At 41.9% G+C, this 18,851-nt stretch overlaps 1 protein-coding gene across 1 annotated transcript in view; it reads left to right on the top strand.

Moving 5' to 3' along the window:
- The window catches only part of CUL3 (cullin 3), a 117,291-nt gene that overhangs the window by 12,794 nt on the left and 85,646 nt on the right, over positions 1-18,851 (top strand). Inside the window, exon 2 of the mRNA XM_050964025.1 lies at positions 12,798-12,995. Within this exon, the coding sequence (XP_050819982.1) occupies positions 12,798-12,995 (198 nt within the window). The remainder of the gene's footprint in view (positions 1-12,797; positions 12,996-18,851) is intronic.

Below are 18,851 nucleotides of genomic sequence, written 5' to 3'. Positions count from 1 at the left end.
CTTTTTGAATAAGGCTGTTTATTCAATATTCTTTTAAGCAATTGACCCTGTATTGTATCATCTTAATACAGAGAGACCATTTGTATGTATTTTTCTTTCTTTTTATATAAAGCTTTCTTTTAAGACCGGTTGGAGTTTTTCTTTACTTCAGGGAAATTGAGTCTGTACTCACCAGGGAATTGGTGGGAGGAAGAAATCAGGGGAGATCTGTGTGTTGGATTTGCTAGCCTGATTTTGCATTCCCTCTGGGGGAATAGGAAAGTACTTTTTGTTTCCAGGATTGGGAACAGAGAGGGGGAGTCACTCTGTTTGGATTCACAGAGCTTGTGTCTGTGTATCTCTCCAGGAGCACCTGGAGGGGGGAAGGGAAAAAGGATTATTTCCCTCTGTTTTGAGACTCAAGGGATTTGGGTCTTGGGGTCCCCAGGGAAGGTTTTCAGGGGGACCAGAGTGCCCCAAAACACTCTAATTTTTTGGGTGGTGGCAGCAGGTACCAGGTCCAAGCTGGTAACTAAGCTTGGAGGTTTTCATGCTAACCCCCATATTTTGGACGCTAAGGTCCAAATCTGGGACTAAGGTTATGACACCCCCTGGAAGACCTCTGTGTGTACCCCTGGTTGAAAACCACTGCCCTGCACAACCCTTTTGCATCAGTTAATCTCCCATTATTTCATTACAAATATTTATTACAAACATTGGTTCTAGAGCAGTTCTCCATCAGTGGCTCTCAGACTGAGTTAGTATACCACATCTACAACTCAGAAGTACTTTGTGTACCACCATCATAACTTTAATCAATGTAGTTATAATAGATCCGTATTCTAATATACTCAAGCTGTGATATGTGAGGAGAGAGAGAGAAAAAAACTGCTGCTCTATAGATTTAACATTAAATGGTACTAGAAATATTTACCAAAGCTAAGATGGGGAGACACAAGTTCATGTCCCTGACCTACCTGATTCAGAGCATTCTCCCTCAATTGCTCTGAAGGCTGAAATGTTGTGCCACTTATTTGAACAGGCACACTTTATCTGTTATAGTAATTACAGAACAAACTGTTGTATGGAATGTCATCTGAAAAAAATTTGAATCCTACACAAGGATTTTCAGAGGAGCCTAGGGAAGTTAGATACTCAGATCCCATTGAGGCTGATGGATAATTTCAATAAGTCGTTATTTTAGCTAAATGATTCTTTATGGTTAGATTCTGATACTCATACAGCACCTTATTCCATGAGTGGTTCCAGTGACTTCAGCATTGCATAAGGTGGTATTGAGTGTGAGTAAGGGTATCTCAATCTGTATAATGAGTACAATAAATTAATAAATATAAGTAGTAAAAGGAATCTTCGAAGCAATACTGTAAAATATTATACCTGTCACTGTTTCATAATCTCTTCAGTGCATGTGGTAGATGCTGTTATAACAGTGGGGCTGACGTAATAACTGCACAATAAAGTTTGTTAATTTGGAGTTAGGATTACTGAAGTGACGTTTCCATCAACCCAAAGCCTCAATCAGTTTAAAAAACAGCGAAGCACATACAAACCATCTTGCAAGTACATATTTTTATGTGCTTAAGTAATCCTGTTCCTCTTGACTTCAATGGTGCAGGATTATGCCCTAACTCTCAGATCTATCCACCACTTCTGCCAAAATGATCAGTGAACTGTGCCCACATGTCATGCATGTAAACATATTTCAACATGTAGATGAACATATATAGGAAGCCCAATTAGTGATTGCAAATAGGATGAAATTAATCCTCTTTCTTGTTAGAACATATTGGAGCTGAGTTTCAACATTGTAAGGTGTATATTAAAAACATTTAATGTTTGTTTAGAAATTTAAGATCAGTGTTACTAGTTTTTTACATTTAAGCAACTTAAGTTACAGCAACTTTGAAATTCACATTTCTTACACTTTCTAGTAGGAAATTTTTTTTTTTTAAGTCCTTGATATCGCTTAATTATCAAGGTGGTGATTTCCTAATTGAGTGTTTTATTACATTTAAGGCAGTATTTTAATGACTTATCTTTCTTTGTAATTAGAAACAATAATTATCTTCTAGTTCTCTTTTAAATAAACTGTTTTTGGAACTGTTGATGTTTGTGGCATGTGACAAAAGGACTTCCTTGCCTGCTTTGTGGCAAGTCTGAACTAGATTCCTCTTTCATAGGTCAGTATACTGCAGTTTGTATTGTTTCCTGATACCATTTTGTTCTATTTTGGGTGGAGGATGAGTAAGAGGAGTTAGATATCACTATTTGCATTTGTTCTTCCAGTTCATTCAGGATGGATTAATTTTGCTTTTACTATGTAATTCTGAGCTCCTGGTAAACTGTTTCTTGTCATTTTTAACTGATCACAAGCAAGGCAATTTACTTGAATTGAAGAGGCCAAGGCAGTGAGACAGGGGTCTGCAACCTTTCAGAAGTGGTGTGCTGAGTCTTCATTTATTCACTCTAATTTAAGGTTTTGCGTGCAGGTCAGACATTTTAACGTTTTTAGAAGGTCTCTTTCTATAAGTCTATAATATATAACTAAACTATTGTCGTATGTAAAGTAAATAAGGTTTTAAAAGTGTTTAAGAAGCTTCATTTAAAATTAAATTAGTATGCAGAACCCCCCGGACCGGTGGCCAGAACCCAGGCAGTGTGAGTGCCACTGAAAATCATAGGTTGCCTACCCCTGCAGTGAAATGTGGCCTCCTATGTTAGTTATATCACATTTGTATTGGAGATTGTTAGTTGGGCCAGACAAAACACACAGTGCGCCTTCCTGGATACAAAACACTTGATTCAGCTCATACAACTCTTGCTAATAAAGAATCCAAGGATAGTTTCTGATTCTTCACTCTTCCCAAACCAAATTGCCATGCGTACTGATGCACCAGGCTGACTGGATCTGTCTGCACTGAAGAAGTTTTCTAACCTGTTTTGAAACCAGTTTTATAAAACTGCTCATGGTATTTTAAACCTCTGAATCTAGGTCTCTGCTTTGGCTCTAACCAAGTTTTAAAATGAGGTTAGGTTGAGCTAGCTTTAAAATCAATTAGAAAAATTCCATAGTATAGCCAGATCTGTCTCTCCCCCAAACAGATATTTTTGAAAATGAGCACTTTCATTATGGCCATTCTATAATACATGCTAATCTTTTCTGACCTGAAACATTATGGAAATGTGTCTAAATATTTTCTGTAATCCTTGGTTAATATTATAGGCAATGTCTGTATTTTAGGTTGTATAAGCGTTTCAAAGGGCCATTTGCAGTTTGGTATAACTTTCTCCAGTTTATGACTTTTGAGCTGAAACCTTCCGTATTTGATTTCTGATCGAGAGTCACTTAATTTGAAAGCGTGTGCAAATTGGTTAAGCCATTTAAAAATAAGTTACCAAAATATTGCAACTCTTTTGAACAGCTCTAGCACCTCAGTGTGAAGGTGATAGGAGTTTGAAACTTTGCAGGGAGATGGTGCCTAGTTTACAGTTATCTTTTGGTGGTCTGTTGAAGAGCCATCTATATTTGGCAGAGGTACGACTTTACGTAGCACGTGCACTGACTTTATGCAGAAATGAGAGAGCGTTTGAAAAACATTTTTCTTGGGATTGCAGAAAAGGAAGATAATAAAAATGAGAAATGACACTTACTATGCTACTTCAGGATTTGTGTGGAATGAGGCAGGGCTCATTTGAGCCCAGGCCTATGAGGAGCACTACCTCATTCAGTGCAATATATGAAAGTAGAAACGAGACAGGAATACGTCATTCACAGTACACTATCCAACTTCAGCAGTTCGAGGATGGTGTCCTTCAAAATGTTGCCTAATTCACCAACTGACTTGCACGTGTTCTGGGGAAAATAAATAATGAGATCCAGATTACAACAAAGCATACACACAAGGGGCAGAATTAAGGTTATCGTGAAGAAACTACGATATTCACTGACTTCAAGTACTTCATGTTGCAACCTTGTGTGGTGGGTTTTTTTAGAAAAACAGAAGTTCGTAGACGTGAATCTTATCACTGAAATTGGTGACCTGGTTATGATTTATGCATTGAATTTCTAATTGGTGGTAGGCAGTCTTTTATATTTTTATCTGTAACAAAAGGAGTAAATTGTCCACAATAGATTTTGTAACTTTGCATCACAAATAATTGCATAGCAAAATTGTGTATTACTTCTGATGTGATAATGTTATAAGTATTAGGGATGTACATACCATTTAAAAAGTTAATCATTTAAATGATTAAAAAATATTTTGTTTAAATGATTAATTGATTAAAGGGCCAGCCTGGCAGGCTGCTCTGGCCGGCCGGCTTGGGGTTAACGGTTAAGGTGGGTTGACCAGTTAGACTAATGCTTACCAGTTAACCTTTCACATCCCTAATAAGTATACAAAGCAACAGAATTCTGATTCCAAATAGGAGTAATGCTGTTATACATAACACTTAAGTGATTTAATTTCTGACCCTGTGATGTCTATAATCCACTACATTTTAGAGAGACATTGAAAAATTTATCCTTTCACAGTTGTGATATCCTGTGAAATGTGATCTTTGTTTTTTAAAGCATGCTGGTCTCAGTCTTTCTGTATTTGGCTAGAAATCTTTCAGCTTATGGTGGTATTTCTGTTGGTCACAAATTTTATTTTAAATGTAAATTTAATGATGGAAAAAGGTGCTAGATTGACAGATGTGGAGGGAAGTCATCTTTATTCACAGAATCAGACAGCATGGATAATAGCGTTCTATGACTAGCTATTATTTATCAGTGCCTAAGGGCTAGCCAAGCATGGGACCCCACTATGCTATAGTATAGAGTAGAGTAGAAGACAGTCCCTTCCCTGAAGACCTTACAATTTAAATAGACAAGACAGATGCAGTGAAGGGGGTGGGTAGAACACATAAGCAGAGTGAACAATGTGATTGCAGCAATGACTAGGAGTTCTGGATGCCAGTTTAAATATAAAGTTGTTAATTTTCATGAATAAGTTTTTAACTATAAAGAGCTTCTGAGTATATTAACTCTGTTTCTTTGATTGCTTAAGAATCGGTGACTGCTTTAATTTACAGTCAGAATTCGAATAAACCTGTAAAAACAATTATTTTCCTAGGAATTTACACGACATTAAAATTGTGCGGAAAAATATAGAATGGCATAAAAATAGAACCTGAAATCCAGACTCGTTAATTTCCTTCTTTGCTTGACCAATGTGTGTCAGTCTCATTCTGTTGGGGCCATTTCTAGAAGAGAAAGGGTAGTTAAATTTCTGTTCATTTTGTTTAAATTCTCAGTCTCCTAAATTTGTCAAAAACACTGCCAGATCAGGATAAGGGTATGGTTTAAAGTCTATTCTATATGGGCACTGAATACTGTTAAATGATGAAACTCCAGACAGCTCTGCTTGTTAGAAAATTTCTTCTGACTCTGTCCATATCTTGTTGCTGTTGCCCTTTAATTTAATCTTCTACATTGGAAAGAACTGTCCCCTCTGCATTAAGTCTTTGCAAAATGCTGTTGCAACTCACCCTACTGCTTAATTTAAAAGAACCCATCTCCCTGCAATCTTCCATCCTCAAACTGTCTGAGAAATCAGCTCTGAAAAGCCTTCACAAGCAACAATGATTTATTTTTTATTTTTTATTTGAAAGCTAATATAGTGCATGAATTGAACTCTACAACCAAACAGCAATTTGTTATTTTAAAACATTTACGTCAACCAGAGCCGTAACTAGGTATTTTTGCGCCCGAGGCAAGAATATAAAATTGCGCCCTCCCCTAGAGGTGGCTCTTTGGCAGCAATTCAGCGGTAGGTCCTTCAGTCCCTCTTGGAGGGAAGGGTCTGCCGCCGAAGAGTGGATGAAGTGGCGGTGGTAAAGCCTGTGATTTTGGGGGGTCAACTCATGGTTTTTGACGGATTGGGCTGGTAATGTTGCTTCCAAGATGGTCTTTGGTTCCAGTCCAGTTCCAATCCGGAGAGGGACTCACAGGTTAAGAGAGGTGCTGGATATCAGCAGTGGCCACTAGGGATCAGCATGTGTCCTGAGAATGCTAGGAGTTCAGGCTTGCAGGGCAGGATCAGGGGTGGCAGGTTTGTAGAAATTTTGGTGGTGCCCAGAACTTGCCCCCGCCCAAACTCTGCCCCTCCCACCTGCCCAAGGCTCTAGGAGGGAGTTTGGGTGAGGGAGGAGGTCTGGGGTGAAGGCCTTAGGCTGGGGCAGGGGACTGGGGTGCAGGCTCTGAGAGGGAGTTTGGGGATGGGAGGGGGTGCAGAGGGAGGGTGTACAGGTTCTGGGAGGGAGTTTGGGGATGGGAGGAGTGCAGAGAGGGGGTGCAGGGGTGAGGGCTGTGGGTTGTGGCTGCAGATGAGGGATTTGGAATGTGGGAGGGGCTCAAGGTGAGAGTAGGGCTAAGGGCTCTGTCTGGGGCTGGGAATGGGAGGTTTGGGGTGTGGGAGGAGTTCAGGGCTGGAGGTGAGAGTAGGAGTGTGGGGGGTGAGGGCTCTGGCTGGGACTGGGCATAAGGTGTTTGGGGTGCTGGAGGGCCTCAGGGCTCGGACAGAAGGTTGAGGGTGCGGTGGGGGGTTGAAAGCTCTGACTGGGGGTGTGGGCTCTGGGGGTGGGGCAGTGCTGGGGATGAGTTTTGGGTGCAGGCTGCTCTGGAACAGGGACAAGAGAGGAGGACTCCCCCCAGCGGTTTCCCTGCCAGCAACAGCAAGCTCTGAGGGAGGAGCCCCCCCTTTCCTGCCCCCCACAAGCACACTCATCCCCACCACTGTCACTGCATGTGCTCCTAGGGCCCCTCTCAGGTCCAGGAATCTCCCTTGCCTCCCCTGTGGTGGGTGCCGGGGGGATGCTGTGTGCACCTCCTCCCCTTCTGTTGCCCCTGACTGTAGCTTCACTGGGGGTGAGGGATGGGGCTGCCTCCTTGCCCAGCATGGGGCAGGAGTGGTCACTGCGGGCAAAGGGGGACCCCCTGTGCTGCTGGAGGGTCCCATTGTAAAATGAAAGGGTCTGAGGGGGAAGGACCGGCTCAGAGTCAGTCTGCCTTGGTAGAGGAAAGGGGGGTACTAGGACCTTGTGGCAGCAGTTGCTGCAGAGAGGAAGCATGGAGCTGCTCTGCTCCGGACTGGGAAGTGGGGGGCAGGGAAAGCAAGTCGGGCTGGGGGGATGTGTGGGGGTGGGATCACCTGGCTTATAAATATCTCTCTGCCAGCCAGCGGATTTTTTTTTTCTCCACCACTTTCTGCACCCCTCGGCTTTGTGTGCCTGAGGCAAGTGCCTCACTCACGTCACCCTTGTTAGGACACTGACATCAACAGTTTTTAAGTAAATCTATCAATGCGAGGCAGGGAATGAGCAAGGAAGAACATTGGGGGCCGATTCTTCACTCAGAATTGCTAATATGGATCAGTGTGCACCCTTTTGTTGTCAGAGGTCTGCTCTAGTGGATCAAATTGCAGAATCAGGACTTGAATTTTTTAATAAAACATATATGGCAGCTCTTATCCAAGGATCTCAATCTAGATCTCAGAAGTGTTCTTATGACATCACAAACTAATTTTGTCTCTCTTGACTACCATAGTGGAACTTTCAGTATGTTTGTTTTTATGGAGACAGTTTTTGTTACAGCTGTCTTTAGAAAAATATTTTCATTTTATTTAAAAATTTTCATTTGTTGACAGCCTCACAAGCTAAACAACCCAGAGGTAACCGTTCATTGACATTCTTATTTAGTTTTGAGGAAGCAAATCTTGGCCAGCGTAAGGTCCTACGTATTTTGTGCAATAGTTTAAACAGAGCTTTTTAATGGGGAAAACTGTAAGACTCTTCTTGCTAAAACTTAAGTACAAAACTTATTCGCTGCTGCAATACATAGTTGTTTAAGTTCTTAAAAACCTTTGGTTTGCAAGAAAACCATTGCTGCAAAGCAAGTCAACTATTTTTGATGTCTGAGTAGGGGATAATATTCTCTTAATTTGTCATGATAAAACTTCAGCAAACCCATTTCCTAAAATTTATTCAAGTGCTGCTGCTGCTTGCAAGAGAGAGATAATTAATTGAAGGAGAATATGAAGCTACACCGAAAGATGGAATATTTAATATCAAATATTAAAAGGTAATATATTTCAAATATTCTTTGTGATAGCTTTGTAAAGTTGTCTTCTATAGCTTTACATTTCCTGGCATTTCCCTTCTGCAGTTCTCTGAAGTGGCCCCAGTATGTGAGTTATGATTAGAGCAGCAGGTTGTTTACATTTATATTTAGTGAATTAGAGGCAGAAAAGGATAAAATAGCAAGTTCTAATTTTAATCCCAGTCCCACCAAAGAATAGAAAATTAAAGTTGACAGAATTTATTATCCCTATTATAGGGAAGAGGTTTTACTCAAGGTAATTCCTCAGTCCCAGAAAGAATGGAAAGGGGGATGAATACCTGTTCAAGACCTCAGATATTGAACATCTTTATACAACATTGAAAATTCAGAATGAGCACCTTGACCCCTCTATGCCCTCCCTCAGCTCAGGTGACCGGTTTGCAGGCTTCGATTTGAAGAATGCTTCTTTCCATTTGGACATTCATCCTGCTCACAAAAGGTTCCTGCAGGTCACAGTGGGCCAGGAGCACTTTGAATACAGGGTGCTCCCGTTCAGCCTCTCCATGGCCTCGGGTTATTTACAAAAGTTGTTGTGGTGATGGCTGCATACCTCTGTAGACAGGGGAGATAGATATTCCTTACCTGGACAATTGGCTGCTCATTCGTTGGTTGTACCAGGAAGTTCAAGAAACAGTCACTATCACAATTTAACTTTGATTCTCTAGGACTTCAGTCATTTTGGACAAGTCCATATTAACACCTGCACAAACCATACAATTAATTGTCTAAGTTCAGGTCCACCCAGTGGAGACCTGCTTACCTTTGAACCAATTCCTGGCCATGAGGGATCTCATCAAGCAGCTTCATGTCAGCCCTCAGACTACAGACCAGTCCTGCCTGGTTCTGGCCACTTGTAGGCATGCACTTATGTCACCCCATTGACATGATTGCATCTACAATGTCTCCCAATCTGCACATTCCAGGACCTACTGTCCCAGAATGAGGGCAATGTGAAGCACCCCAGTCCAGCATCCCTACATCTGGCAGCATAGCTTTAGGATGGACAATGAGCGTAGAACAAGCCTTCTTTCAAGACGTTTGAGCCATCCTCCAGAACAGCAGGAGACCCACTTTGGGAAAATGCTACTGCTCTCCCTTTCATGCTAGCAGTATCACTTCCTATTAAGGTCCCAGGTATCCCTCCCGTAGTGGAGTATCTTCTTTTGCTAAAGACACCTGGCTTGTTGATTAGCTGCCTAGGAGTATATTTGGCAACTCTGAGCTCTTTCCAGTCTCTGGTGAAAAGCTGCCCTGTTTTTACTCATCCCTCTATCACAAAGTTCCTGAAGGACATCATAAGGACATTTTCTCTAGCTTTGAAACCAGTGCCTGCTTGGGATCTGAACTTCATTCTTTCTGCTGTCCTTTTGAACCTTTAGACCCTTGTTTTCTTCTGCACCTTTCTTTGAAGATCACCTTCTGATAGTTATCTCTGCTAGAAGGGTAGGGAAACTTGGAACCCTTATGGTAGACCCACCTTACACAGTTTTTCACAAGGGCAGGGTTTCTTTAGGTCTACATCCTAAGTTCATAATTAAGATGCCTTTTATGTTTCATCTTAACTAGGCTATACACATACCAGTGTTTTATGCTAAACCTCACTGAAGTATGGAGAAGTCAAGACTCAATACCCTAGACATATACAGGGTTCTTGCCTTCTTTTTGCAAAGAACAACTCCTTTTCGGAAATCTCCAGGGTTGTTCGTTGCTGTCGCCGAGAAAATGAAAAGGAAAGCTCTCTCTTCCCAAAGACTGTCTAAGTGGATAGTCTCTTGCATTTCTCTCTGCTATAATGTTATGAAAGCCCCTCCTCCTCAAACTGTCAGGCCCGTTCTACGATTGCTCAAGTGGTACCAGTAGCTTCCTTTCAGGGAATTCCCCTCTCTGAGATTTGCAGAGCAGCCACTTGGGGCTCTTAGCACACTTTCACCAGGCATTATGCGCTATTCTAAGCTTTAGCCACAAATGCCTCCTTTGGCTCAGCAGTCCTCAACTCTGCAACCAGAAGGAGCCAGCAGCCAGCTTTCCTAACTGTGAAGGAGCATTTTCCTCCTCCCCTAGTTGTGCTACTGAAGACCTTTCCAGCTGAACTGCCTCCTTAATCTTGGAGGTCTCCATATTCTTATTCTCAGTGAATTCCCTGTGATAGAGAATAATATTTGGTAAGTACAGCCTGAGAGGTAGCAGGAGAGAGTAAATTTTTTAAAAAAAGATGTCTTCTATATCTTGACATGAGAAGAAGGAATGATCTGGATCCATGAGAACGCAGCTGTGGAAATTACCACATCCCACTTTTGATAGGACATAAAACCAAGAAAATTCAAGAGGCTGAAAGTAACTGAGGGCATGTCTACACGAGAACACTCAAGAAAGTTAAGATGAGCCAACTAAAAGTGTGAAGAAAAGTACATTTAACTCCTATGTGGAGTTCTCATTAGGAAGTAAAGTGGCCTGCTTAGACAGGTCCCTGAAATCTGAATACCCTAGATCAGTCAGACTAATTTCTGCATAAATATATACCTTGTCCTCTTAACTATGGCCAAAATTGGAGTGTAACATATCCAGTGCAAAATGCATGAGAATGAATGGCAAGAATCTCAAAATTTGGTTCCCAAGGCTTTTGAATAGTACACAACTTATCTGGATTCTGACCTCTTGAAAGGTTAATTGCAAAGAATATCCCCTCCCATCACCATCTTCAAAACGTTAATATGTATTACTAAGTGATCCTATTTTTAATATTGTCTTGTTTATCTTTAAAATTTACATGTCTGACACTGACTCTTTTCTGAAGCCTAGTTGGCGCTAGTGAAGTCCTGTTTTAGAGGACTTCATTAGGGCAAACTAGGGACTTTTAAGTTTGTGCCCACAGTGTCTATACAGGGATTTCCATACAGTACTTTGGTGCATGCTGCAGTTCACACACTCTGAGTCTAAACTGCAGGTCAGTGTAGGCATGCAGAACTAGGGGAGGAGGAAAATGTTCCTTCACAGTGAGGATAGCTGGCTGCTGGCTCCTTCTGGCAGCAGGCAGTGATTCACCCCTGGTCCCAACACAGTGTTCATAGAGAGGGAAAAAATGTATGCTGCCTTGGCAGTGAAGAATGAGCTTTCTTCCCCAAAGGTGGAAGAGGAGAAGCCATGTACCTCCAAGACTGGGAGGATTGTGGCCACCACTCCCAAGAGGAAAAAGAAGGGTGGTGGTGGTCAGTGACTCCCTTTGAAGAGGGGGCAGAGACATCTAGCTAATGGTCTGACCTGGCATCTCAGGGGGGTGCTGCCTTCCAGGGGCCCATATGACAAGTTACAGAAGGATTGCCAAGGATTATCTGACCCACTACCCCATGTTGCTCATCCATGTGGGCACTAATGATTCTATGAGGTATGCCCCTGAGCAGATCAGAAGTGACAGCAGTGCTCTGGGAGTAAAGGTGAAGGAGCTTTTGCGCAGATGGATTTCTCATCAGTCCTTCAAGTCAATGCTAGGGGCCAGGCAGAGACAAGACACATTCTGGCTGCATGGATGGTATCGCCAGGAGGGCTTCGGCTTCCTTGACCACAGGATGGTGTTCCAAGAAGGAGTGCTGAGTAGAGGTGGGGTCCACATATCTTGATATGCTCCTGATATCACTTCGTCTAGGAAAAAATAAACTATTTCATAATATTGAGTATATTTTCCCCCCTTACTGGCCTTATGATTCCTGGAAAGCTAAGTTGCAATCCTATTTATCACCTGTAGACTTCAAGACAGAAATCAGTCTACTGCAATCTCTATTACTTTGTTAAGCTACAGGACTCTTTCACCCTTCTCCCACCTTGTCATTTTAGTGAACTCTTTAAATAAGCATTGTATCACAAATATTAATTTATTATACAATGTGGTCTGAACAGAAGACTGAATCAGTACCAGCTCTGGTGCTAATTCACTGTGCAGCCTTTGGCAACTCATGAAACCTGTTTCCTGATCTGTGCAATGAGGATATGTTCTGTAGGATTGTTGAGTGTATTTGATGGTTGTTTGTTAAAACAGTGCTTCATCTGTTCTAAATACTTGTCATTTATATAGATATGTATTTCTTCAACACTCACCACTGTGACCATAGCTGTGTTATAATAAATTAGAAACAAATAATTCACTCATATGGATCACTTCAGTAAAATCACTTCCTCTTACTTGTCACACATGAGATCTGTACCTGTTATGATGTGTATCACTTAAAAGCTTGATTAAACAGGCCTAAAATTTGTCAGGTTCTGTGTTAGTATGAGTGATAACTGGAGATTGGTGGTTATATTTAGGGGAAAAACAAGAATTTTCTCCCTGTGGAATCAGGGGTGAGTCCTATGAAAACTCTCTTTTTTAAGGAAAAAAAGTCTGTTTAAAAAAAAAAAAGATGCCATTGACTGTGTACTTGGAAAAATCACAGCAAAGGGCTGTCTTTGACTCAATGGAGTTAATCCCTACCAGTCTTGTCAACTCTTGTTGATCTAAGGTTCTGATAAATGTCATAAATTTCAAATTGGAGAAATTCGACAGAAGCCATTACTGCTGTTTTCAAATTACAGTGGTTTCCAGCTAATTTTCTAATAGTTCTTAATTCTGGAAAATACTCATTTCTTTTCTTCACTATTGCAGATGACCATGGATGAGAAATATGTAAACAGCATCTGGGATCTCCTGAAAAATGCGATCCAAGAGATCCAGCGTAAGAATAACAGTGGTCTCAGCTTTGAGGAACTGTATAGGAATGCATATACTATGGTGTTACATAAACATGGAGAAAAATTGTACACTGGACTACGAGAAGTCGTCACTGAGCATCTCATAAACAAGGTATCTAACTAAACTAAATTTTAAATCAGTGTCTTTCTTACTGATATGTAAGATGAACACTATATAATTGTGGTTTGTGACAAAAATCCAAATTTTGATACATTAATTTTAAAACAATGTTTACTCATACACAGTATCAGTTTAGAATTACTGTCAAGCATAAGATGATCTTATGTTAGAGGTACCATTTATGTTTAAACTAATGAATAATGAAATGTGAAAATTTAAATGTTTATGAATGTGAATCAAGAAACCATTTTTAGTTGAATCATTATTGCACGAGCAATGAAAATAGGTATGTCTGCTAACCTGATCATTTTTTTTTTTTTTTTTTTAAAGTTTGTGGCTTTTTGATAGAATTGAGTGGCTTTCTTTGGTGAACTCTGTTTCACTTGCTAGTAATAACCCCTTTTTTCAATCTGGGAACTAACTACATCCCAGAATAAGAACTTGCTTGTAATGGGCTTTGTTCATGGACTAATGAAATAGTTGTGCTGGGATTACATTGTGTGTGTGTGTGTGTGTCTATATATATATATATATATAGAGAGAGAGAGAGAGAGAGAGAGAGAGAGAGAGGAATCATTCAATGCATAAAATCAACTTGACAAAAAACATGCTGAATAGTCTGAGTCTTTAAATTTCAGTCTTTTCAAAACATGCATTTAATTTAGCCCCAAATTTTAAATTAACAGTCCTTTTGATTCTGAAGATGAAAGATATAAAGATCTTCCATCTCACCTCAAGCCACAGATTGGACCTCTATGGCTTTGTGTTGAAGAAAAGCAGTCCCGTTTAGATCTGGCGTAGCTAGCTCATGTTAGCTAAACCCAGCCTTGACTTGATCTTTTTCTGAGGTGAAACAAGGCTGAAAACTTACTGGTCTAAAGAGATCCAGCACTTGTGGCAGAATCCAAGATGCAGCCTGGAGAACAGCTGCTTTTCCACTGTGCTCATTGTATGTACTGACCCAGGCACTCGGGTAGAATCACAGCCTATCATGTCCTTACTGCACAGTTTAGTGAGTTGCAGTAATAAGTGGACTTCTTCCCATTTTTGGTGGTTCTTTCAGGTGAAGACGTTTTAAAGACTTTGCTCCAGACCACTTCAATCTAAAATAAGCTTTAATTTATATATGTTCTTACACTGTGAATGCAAGGACAGGTTGAGTATAAACTGACCAAAGGATTTTGCACGTATATTCCCTTTTATTGTAATATATGAATGCCTCAGATATATTAATGAATTTGTCAGGACTAGTCATTTAACGTGGTAAATGTCTGAGACTTTTAGAACTCTATGCCTGTAAACACCTCTGCATTATCATGGGCTTAGTGGTGTTTACAGCCTACACTTGGTAACACACATTAGTGCAGTAATCTTTCTCCTGGCTAGACATGAGGTCAAAATGAGTTTCTTGTGGTGGTCTGATCTCTTCTGCTCATTATTTATTTTTTTATTTATTTTATTATTTATTTATGTCTGTTTAAAAAAAAAAAAATGCCTACACATGTAGGAAAGCCCAGTTGTGATAACTGCCAGTGACTCTAAATAACAAAAGTTGAGTAGGACTGAGGTATTGTAGTGCAGCTGTGAATGGGATGCTTATACAGTTTTTTACCTGGAAATATTGTGTTGTTTTTTTTTTTTCATGCAATTAGAGTTTTTTATCTGATTCTTATGAGAGCTTAACTAATACAAATTCAGCAATGTCTGGTAAATTCATATTTCAAATGAGTAATGAAAGGACCTCTGTGTATGTGCACGTGCTTGTGCTCACAGAAGTATATAAGTGTGATTCAGACATCATCAAAATTTGATTCAGTATTTATAATTGAAATAACTTATTCATGAAAAGAAAGCTAATTGCTGAATTTTAATCTTTAAATTAGTTGGTTTTAAAATGACTAAATACAGAAAATGTCCATATTATATACAAACTGTTTTTCCCAAACATGTAACCATTCACATGGAAAGGTGACATCCTGGTAAAAATGCAGAAAAATAAAACTTGAATGAAGAGGTCTTTTTGGTTGTGTTTTTGTTTATTTTTTTAAAAAAGTCTTCAATTTCAAAACCAATTCCTGTCTTCTTTAATCTGTGCATTCCAGCTTCAGGATGTGCCATTAAAGTGTGATTATGTCCAGAATATTGGTTGTATAAAATGGTGCTATTTTAATAACAGAAATAAAAAATAGCATTTCAGGCGTGTATACACAGGTGGTAAAAGTTGGTTCAACTCTGAAATTAGACATCTCTTCAGTTTTCTTGTAGTACTTTGTTGCAAGGCAGATGAAACAACTAATTACAGTTCAATCTATTTAATTGAGCATTTTACTTAACTGAAAGTTTAGTGGAAAAATCATTACATCTTTGATAGCTCTTTCCAACACTTCTTCTTATGTCAGTATTTGAAACATTAAGTATCTAATTAAATCACTGGAATGCATTCTAGTCACAGGTGTTCACTTATCTATACCTTCAAAGAACAAATGGTGGATACTAGGGCTGGTTGGGAAAATCTTACAAAACATTTTTTGCTAATTTGTCAAAATCAAAACATTTAGTGGAGGCGGCTTGATTTGATGAAGTTCCAATAGAATACAGGCAGGTTTAAATATTTGCCTGTTTTCCTGTCAGCTCACCTGCTAGATTGCATTGGACAGGGGGATTCCAGGGTCTGTGGTTCCAAGGCATCCCCTGGGTAGACAGCTGGGGCTCCATTCTTTGTGGATACCCTTATGAGAACAGGTTAATGTTCTTGTAATTAAGTATACCAGATATGGTGCATGCGCTGTGCATGTAATACAGAAGTTTATCTGTGGTTAATAGATGCCAGAGATTAGCGAACTGCTTCTTATTTATTTGAAAGCACTTTTTATGGTTAGTGGTGGTCAGGTTTGGAACACAAAAGTATATTTTTCTTGTGTAGTTAGGAACTTTTGCTCTGCTATCTTTAATTACTTGTTGAAAGTTCTGTTCAGCCAGACTTGACTTAGGAAGAGACCAGACCAGGGGTTGGCAAACCTTTTGGCCTGAGGGTCACATCTGGGTATAGAAATTGTATGGCAGGCCATGTATGCTCATAAAATCGGGGGCTGAGGTACAGGAGGGGGTGCAGGCTCCAGCTGGTGATGTAGGCTCTGGGGTAGGGCCAGAAATGAGGAGTTCAGGGTGTGGGAGGGGGCTCTGGACTGGGGCAGGGCATTGTGGTGCGGAGAAGGTGAGGGCTCCGGCTGAGGGTGCAGGCTCTGGGGTGGGGCTGGGGATGAGGGGGTTGGTGTACAGGCGGGTGCTCTGGGCTGGGACGAAGGGGTTTGGAGGGCGGGAGGGGGATCAGGGCGGGGGGTGGACGGACGGACTCAGGGATGCATATGCCAGGTGGCACTTACCGGAAGCAGTGGCACATCCCCCCTCCGGCTCCTACACAGAGGCGTGGCGCTGGGCAGATCTGCATGCCACCCTGTTGGCAGGCGCCACCCTGACAGCTCCCATTGGCCACGGTTCCCAGCCAATGGGAGCTGCGGGGGGTGGTGTTTGGGGGTGGGGTCAGCATGTGGAGGCCCCTGGCTGCCCCTGCGCATAGGAGCTGAAGGAGGAACATGCTGCTACTTCCAAGAGCTGCATGGAAAGCTGCCCATCCTGCTCCCTGGCTGGAGCCCAAAGCGGGGCAAGCCCGCAACCCCGCTCCCTGGCAGGAGCTCGAGGGCCGGATTAAAAGGTCCAACGGGCTGGACGTGGCCATAGTTTGCCCACCCCTGGACCAGACCTTTTGAGAAAAAAGGTTATGTAACTTTAAAAAACAAACAAAAAGCCACTATCTGATATGTTTTTTGCAGTATATTTAGTTGTAATTAAAATCATTAATGTTTGCCTCTGCCAAGTGCCAGCCCCACTTGTGAGCACTGGCACTAAAATTAAAATGTAACAAGTATAAAATTTAAGAAGGATAAAATTAAACACAAAAACTATATGTAAACTTTAGCTAGATAAAAGTGTTACACCACACTCAGTGGTTCATTTATGAAATAGATCTGAATTATTGTAGGTAGCGGGACACCTAACTTTTACATTTCCAGTTTCTTCTGTGTATTGTGTAGTTAATGAGGTTAAAAATAGCTTTTTGTGGTTGCTTGAATTTATAGTTACACCTTCAGGTGCCAACTAAGATTGAGGCCTCTTTGAGCTAGGTTTTGCATAAACAGAAAGCAAGAAATCATTTCTGTCTCCAAAACTTTACATTCTAAATAGATAAGACAGATAGAGAATCGGAAGAGAAATGGAACAAGTGAAGTTCCATGTCCAAAATGACATGGCAGTTCAATGGTAGAGATGAGAACAGAAACCAGGTATCTTAACTCCTAGTCCAGTGCCATATCTGCTGAACCATGGTGCATTTAAGTAGTAAGAGATCATACTGTCTATCAAATCTGAATGGATTGATAGATGATTTTGTTCTTCAAGTGATTGCACATGTGTATTCACTCCACATAGACTTGCTGGAATTTTTTTCCTCAATGTTAACTATCTGGGTGGCTTGAGTGCCCTCTGCTACTGCATGCCACTGAATCTAGTAGTATAAATGACTAGCTGACCCTGAGCCCATTCAATTCCTTCTTATTGACCGTGATGGTCCCTGGAACTGCTCTTCTTACTCTTCATAGAATTATAGGACAGGAAGACCTCGAGAGGTCATCTAATCCAGTCCCCTGCACTCATGGCAGGACTTAGTATTATCTAGACCAGGGATCTCAAACTCCCGGCCCACAGGCCATCTGCAGCCCGTGAGCCTCTCCAGTGTGGCCCGCGCGGCTCCAGCAGTTTTAAGGTTGGGTGTCTCCCTTGGCCCCATCTGCCGCCCCCAGGCACACCCCCCGCCCAGGGGCTCCAGCAGCACAGCGGAGCTGAGCGACGTCTGCCTGCTCACTCCAGTGGCTGCTGGCCCCTCCATGAGGCCCTGGGGTGGGGTTGTGGCTCTGCATGCTGCCTCCACCGAGTGCCCCTGTGGCCAGTGGGATGCTGCTGGGGCAGTGCATGGGGGCAGCAGCGTGTGGAGGCCCCCTGGCCCACCTCGCCCTGCCTTGGAGCACCAGGTAAGCGTCCCACCCCTGACCCCCTCCCAGAGCCTACACCCATACCCACTCCCACCCCCAAACTCCCTCACAGAGCCTGCACCCCTCTCCACACCGCCTAACCCCCCAAACTCCATCCCAGAGCTTGCACCCCCTCCTCCTTCTGACATACCCCCTCCCACCCCCAAACTCCCTGCCAGAGCCTGTGCCCCAGACCTTCTCCCCCATCCAGACTCCCTCCCAGAGCCTGTATCCAAATCCCCTACCCTAGACTGCCTCCCCCACGCAAACTCCCTCCCAGAGCCTTACGCAGGTGGGGGGTGGAGTTTCGGGGGGCAGGTTCTGGGCAGCACGAATGACATTATTGGCCTACTGGAAGGATTTGAGGACTGACACTGGCCCTAAGGTAAATTGAGTTTGAGACCCCTGACCTAGACCATGTACTCTCAGTGGACGCTGTTCTCTTGCATTTTATTGTAAATAGTTTAGTGTTTGTTTTGTTAGGTTTTTACTCCATCTGATGATTTTGATTGATTCCTGGTGCTGAGAGATGTCTCGGTCACAAGGCTTCAAGGCCTGCATTTTGGGCCATAGGGCTATGCCCTTGAGTGACTCAGACTCAAGTTGCTTGAAGTGCCTTGGGGAAGATCACATTGGGGAGCGTTACCAAATATGCAGGGACTTTAAGCCTTGCATGAAGAAAGATTGTGAAGCCAGGCTAAACTTTCTACTGACGGAGACTTCCATGTGAGCCAGATTGGTAAAACTTGGCACCAAGTGCCTA

Source organism: Gopherus flavomarginatus, chromosome 8, assembly GCF_025201925.1.
Source record: "Gopherus flavomarginatus isolate rGopFla2 chromosome 8, rGopFla2.mat.asm, whole genome shotgun sequence".
NCBI classification, from domain to species: domain Eukaryota; kingdom Metazoa; phylum Chordata; order Testudines; family Testudinidae; genus Gopherus; species Gopherus flavomarginatus.
This window is presented reverse-complemented; position numbering and strand designations above follow the sequence as displayed.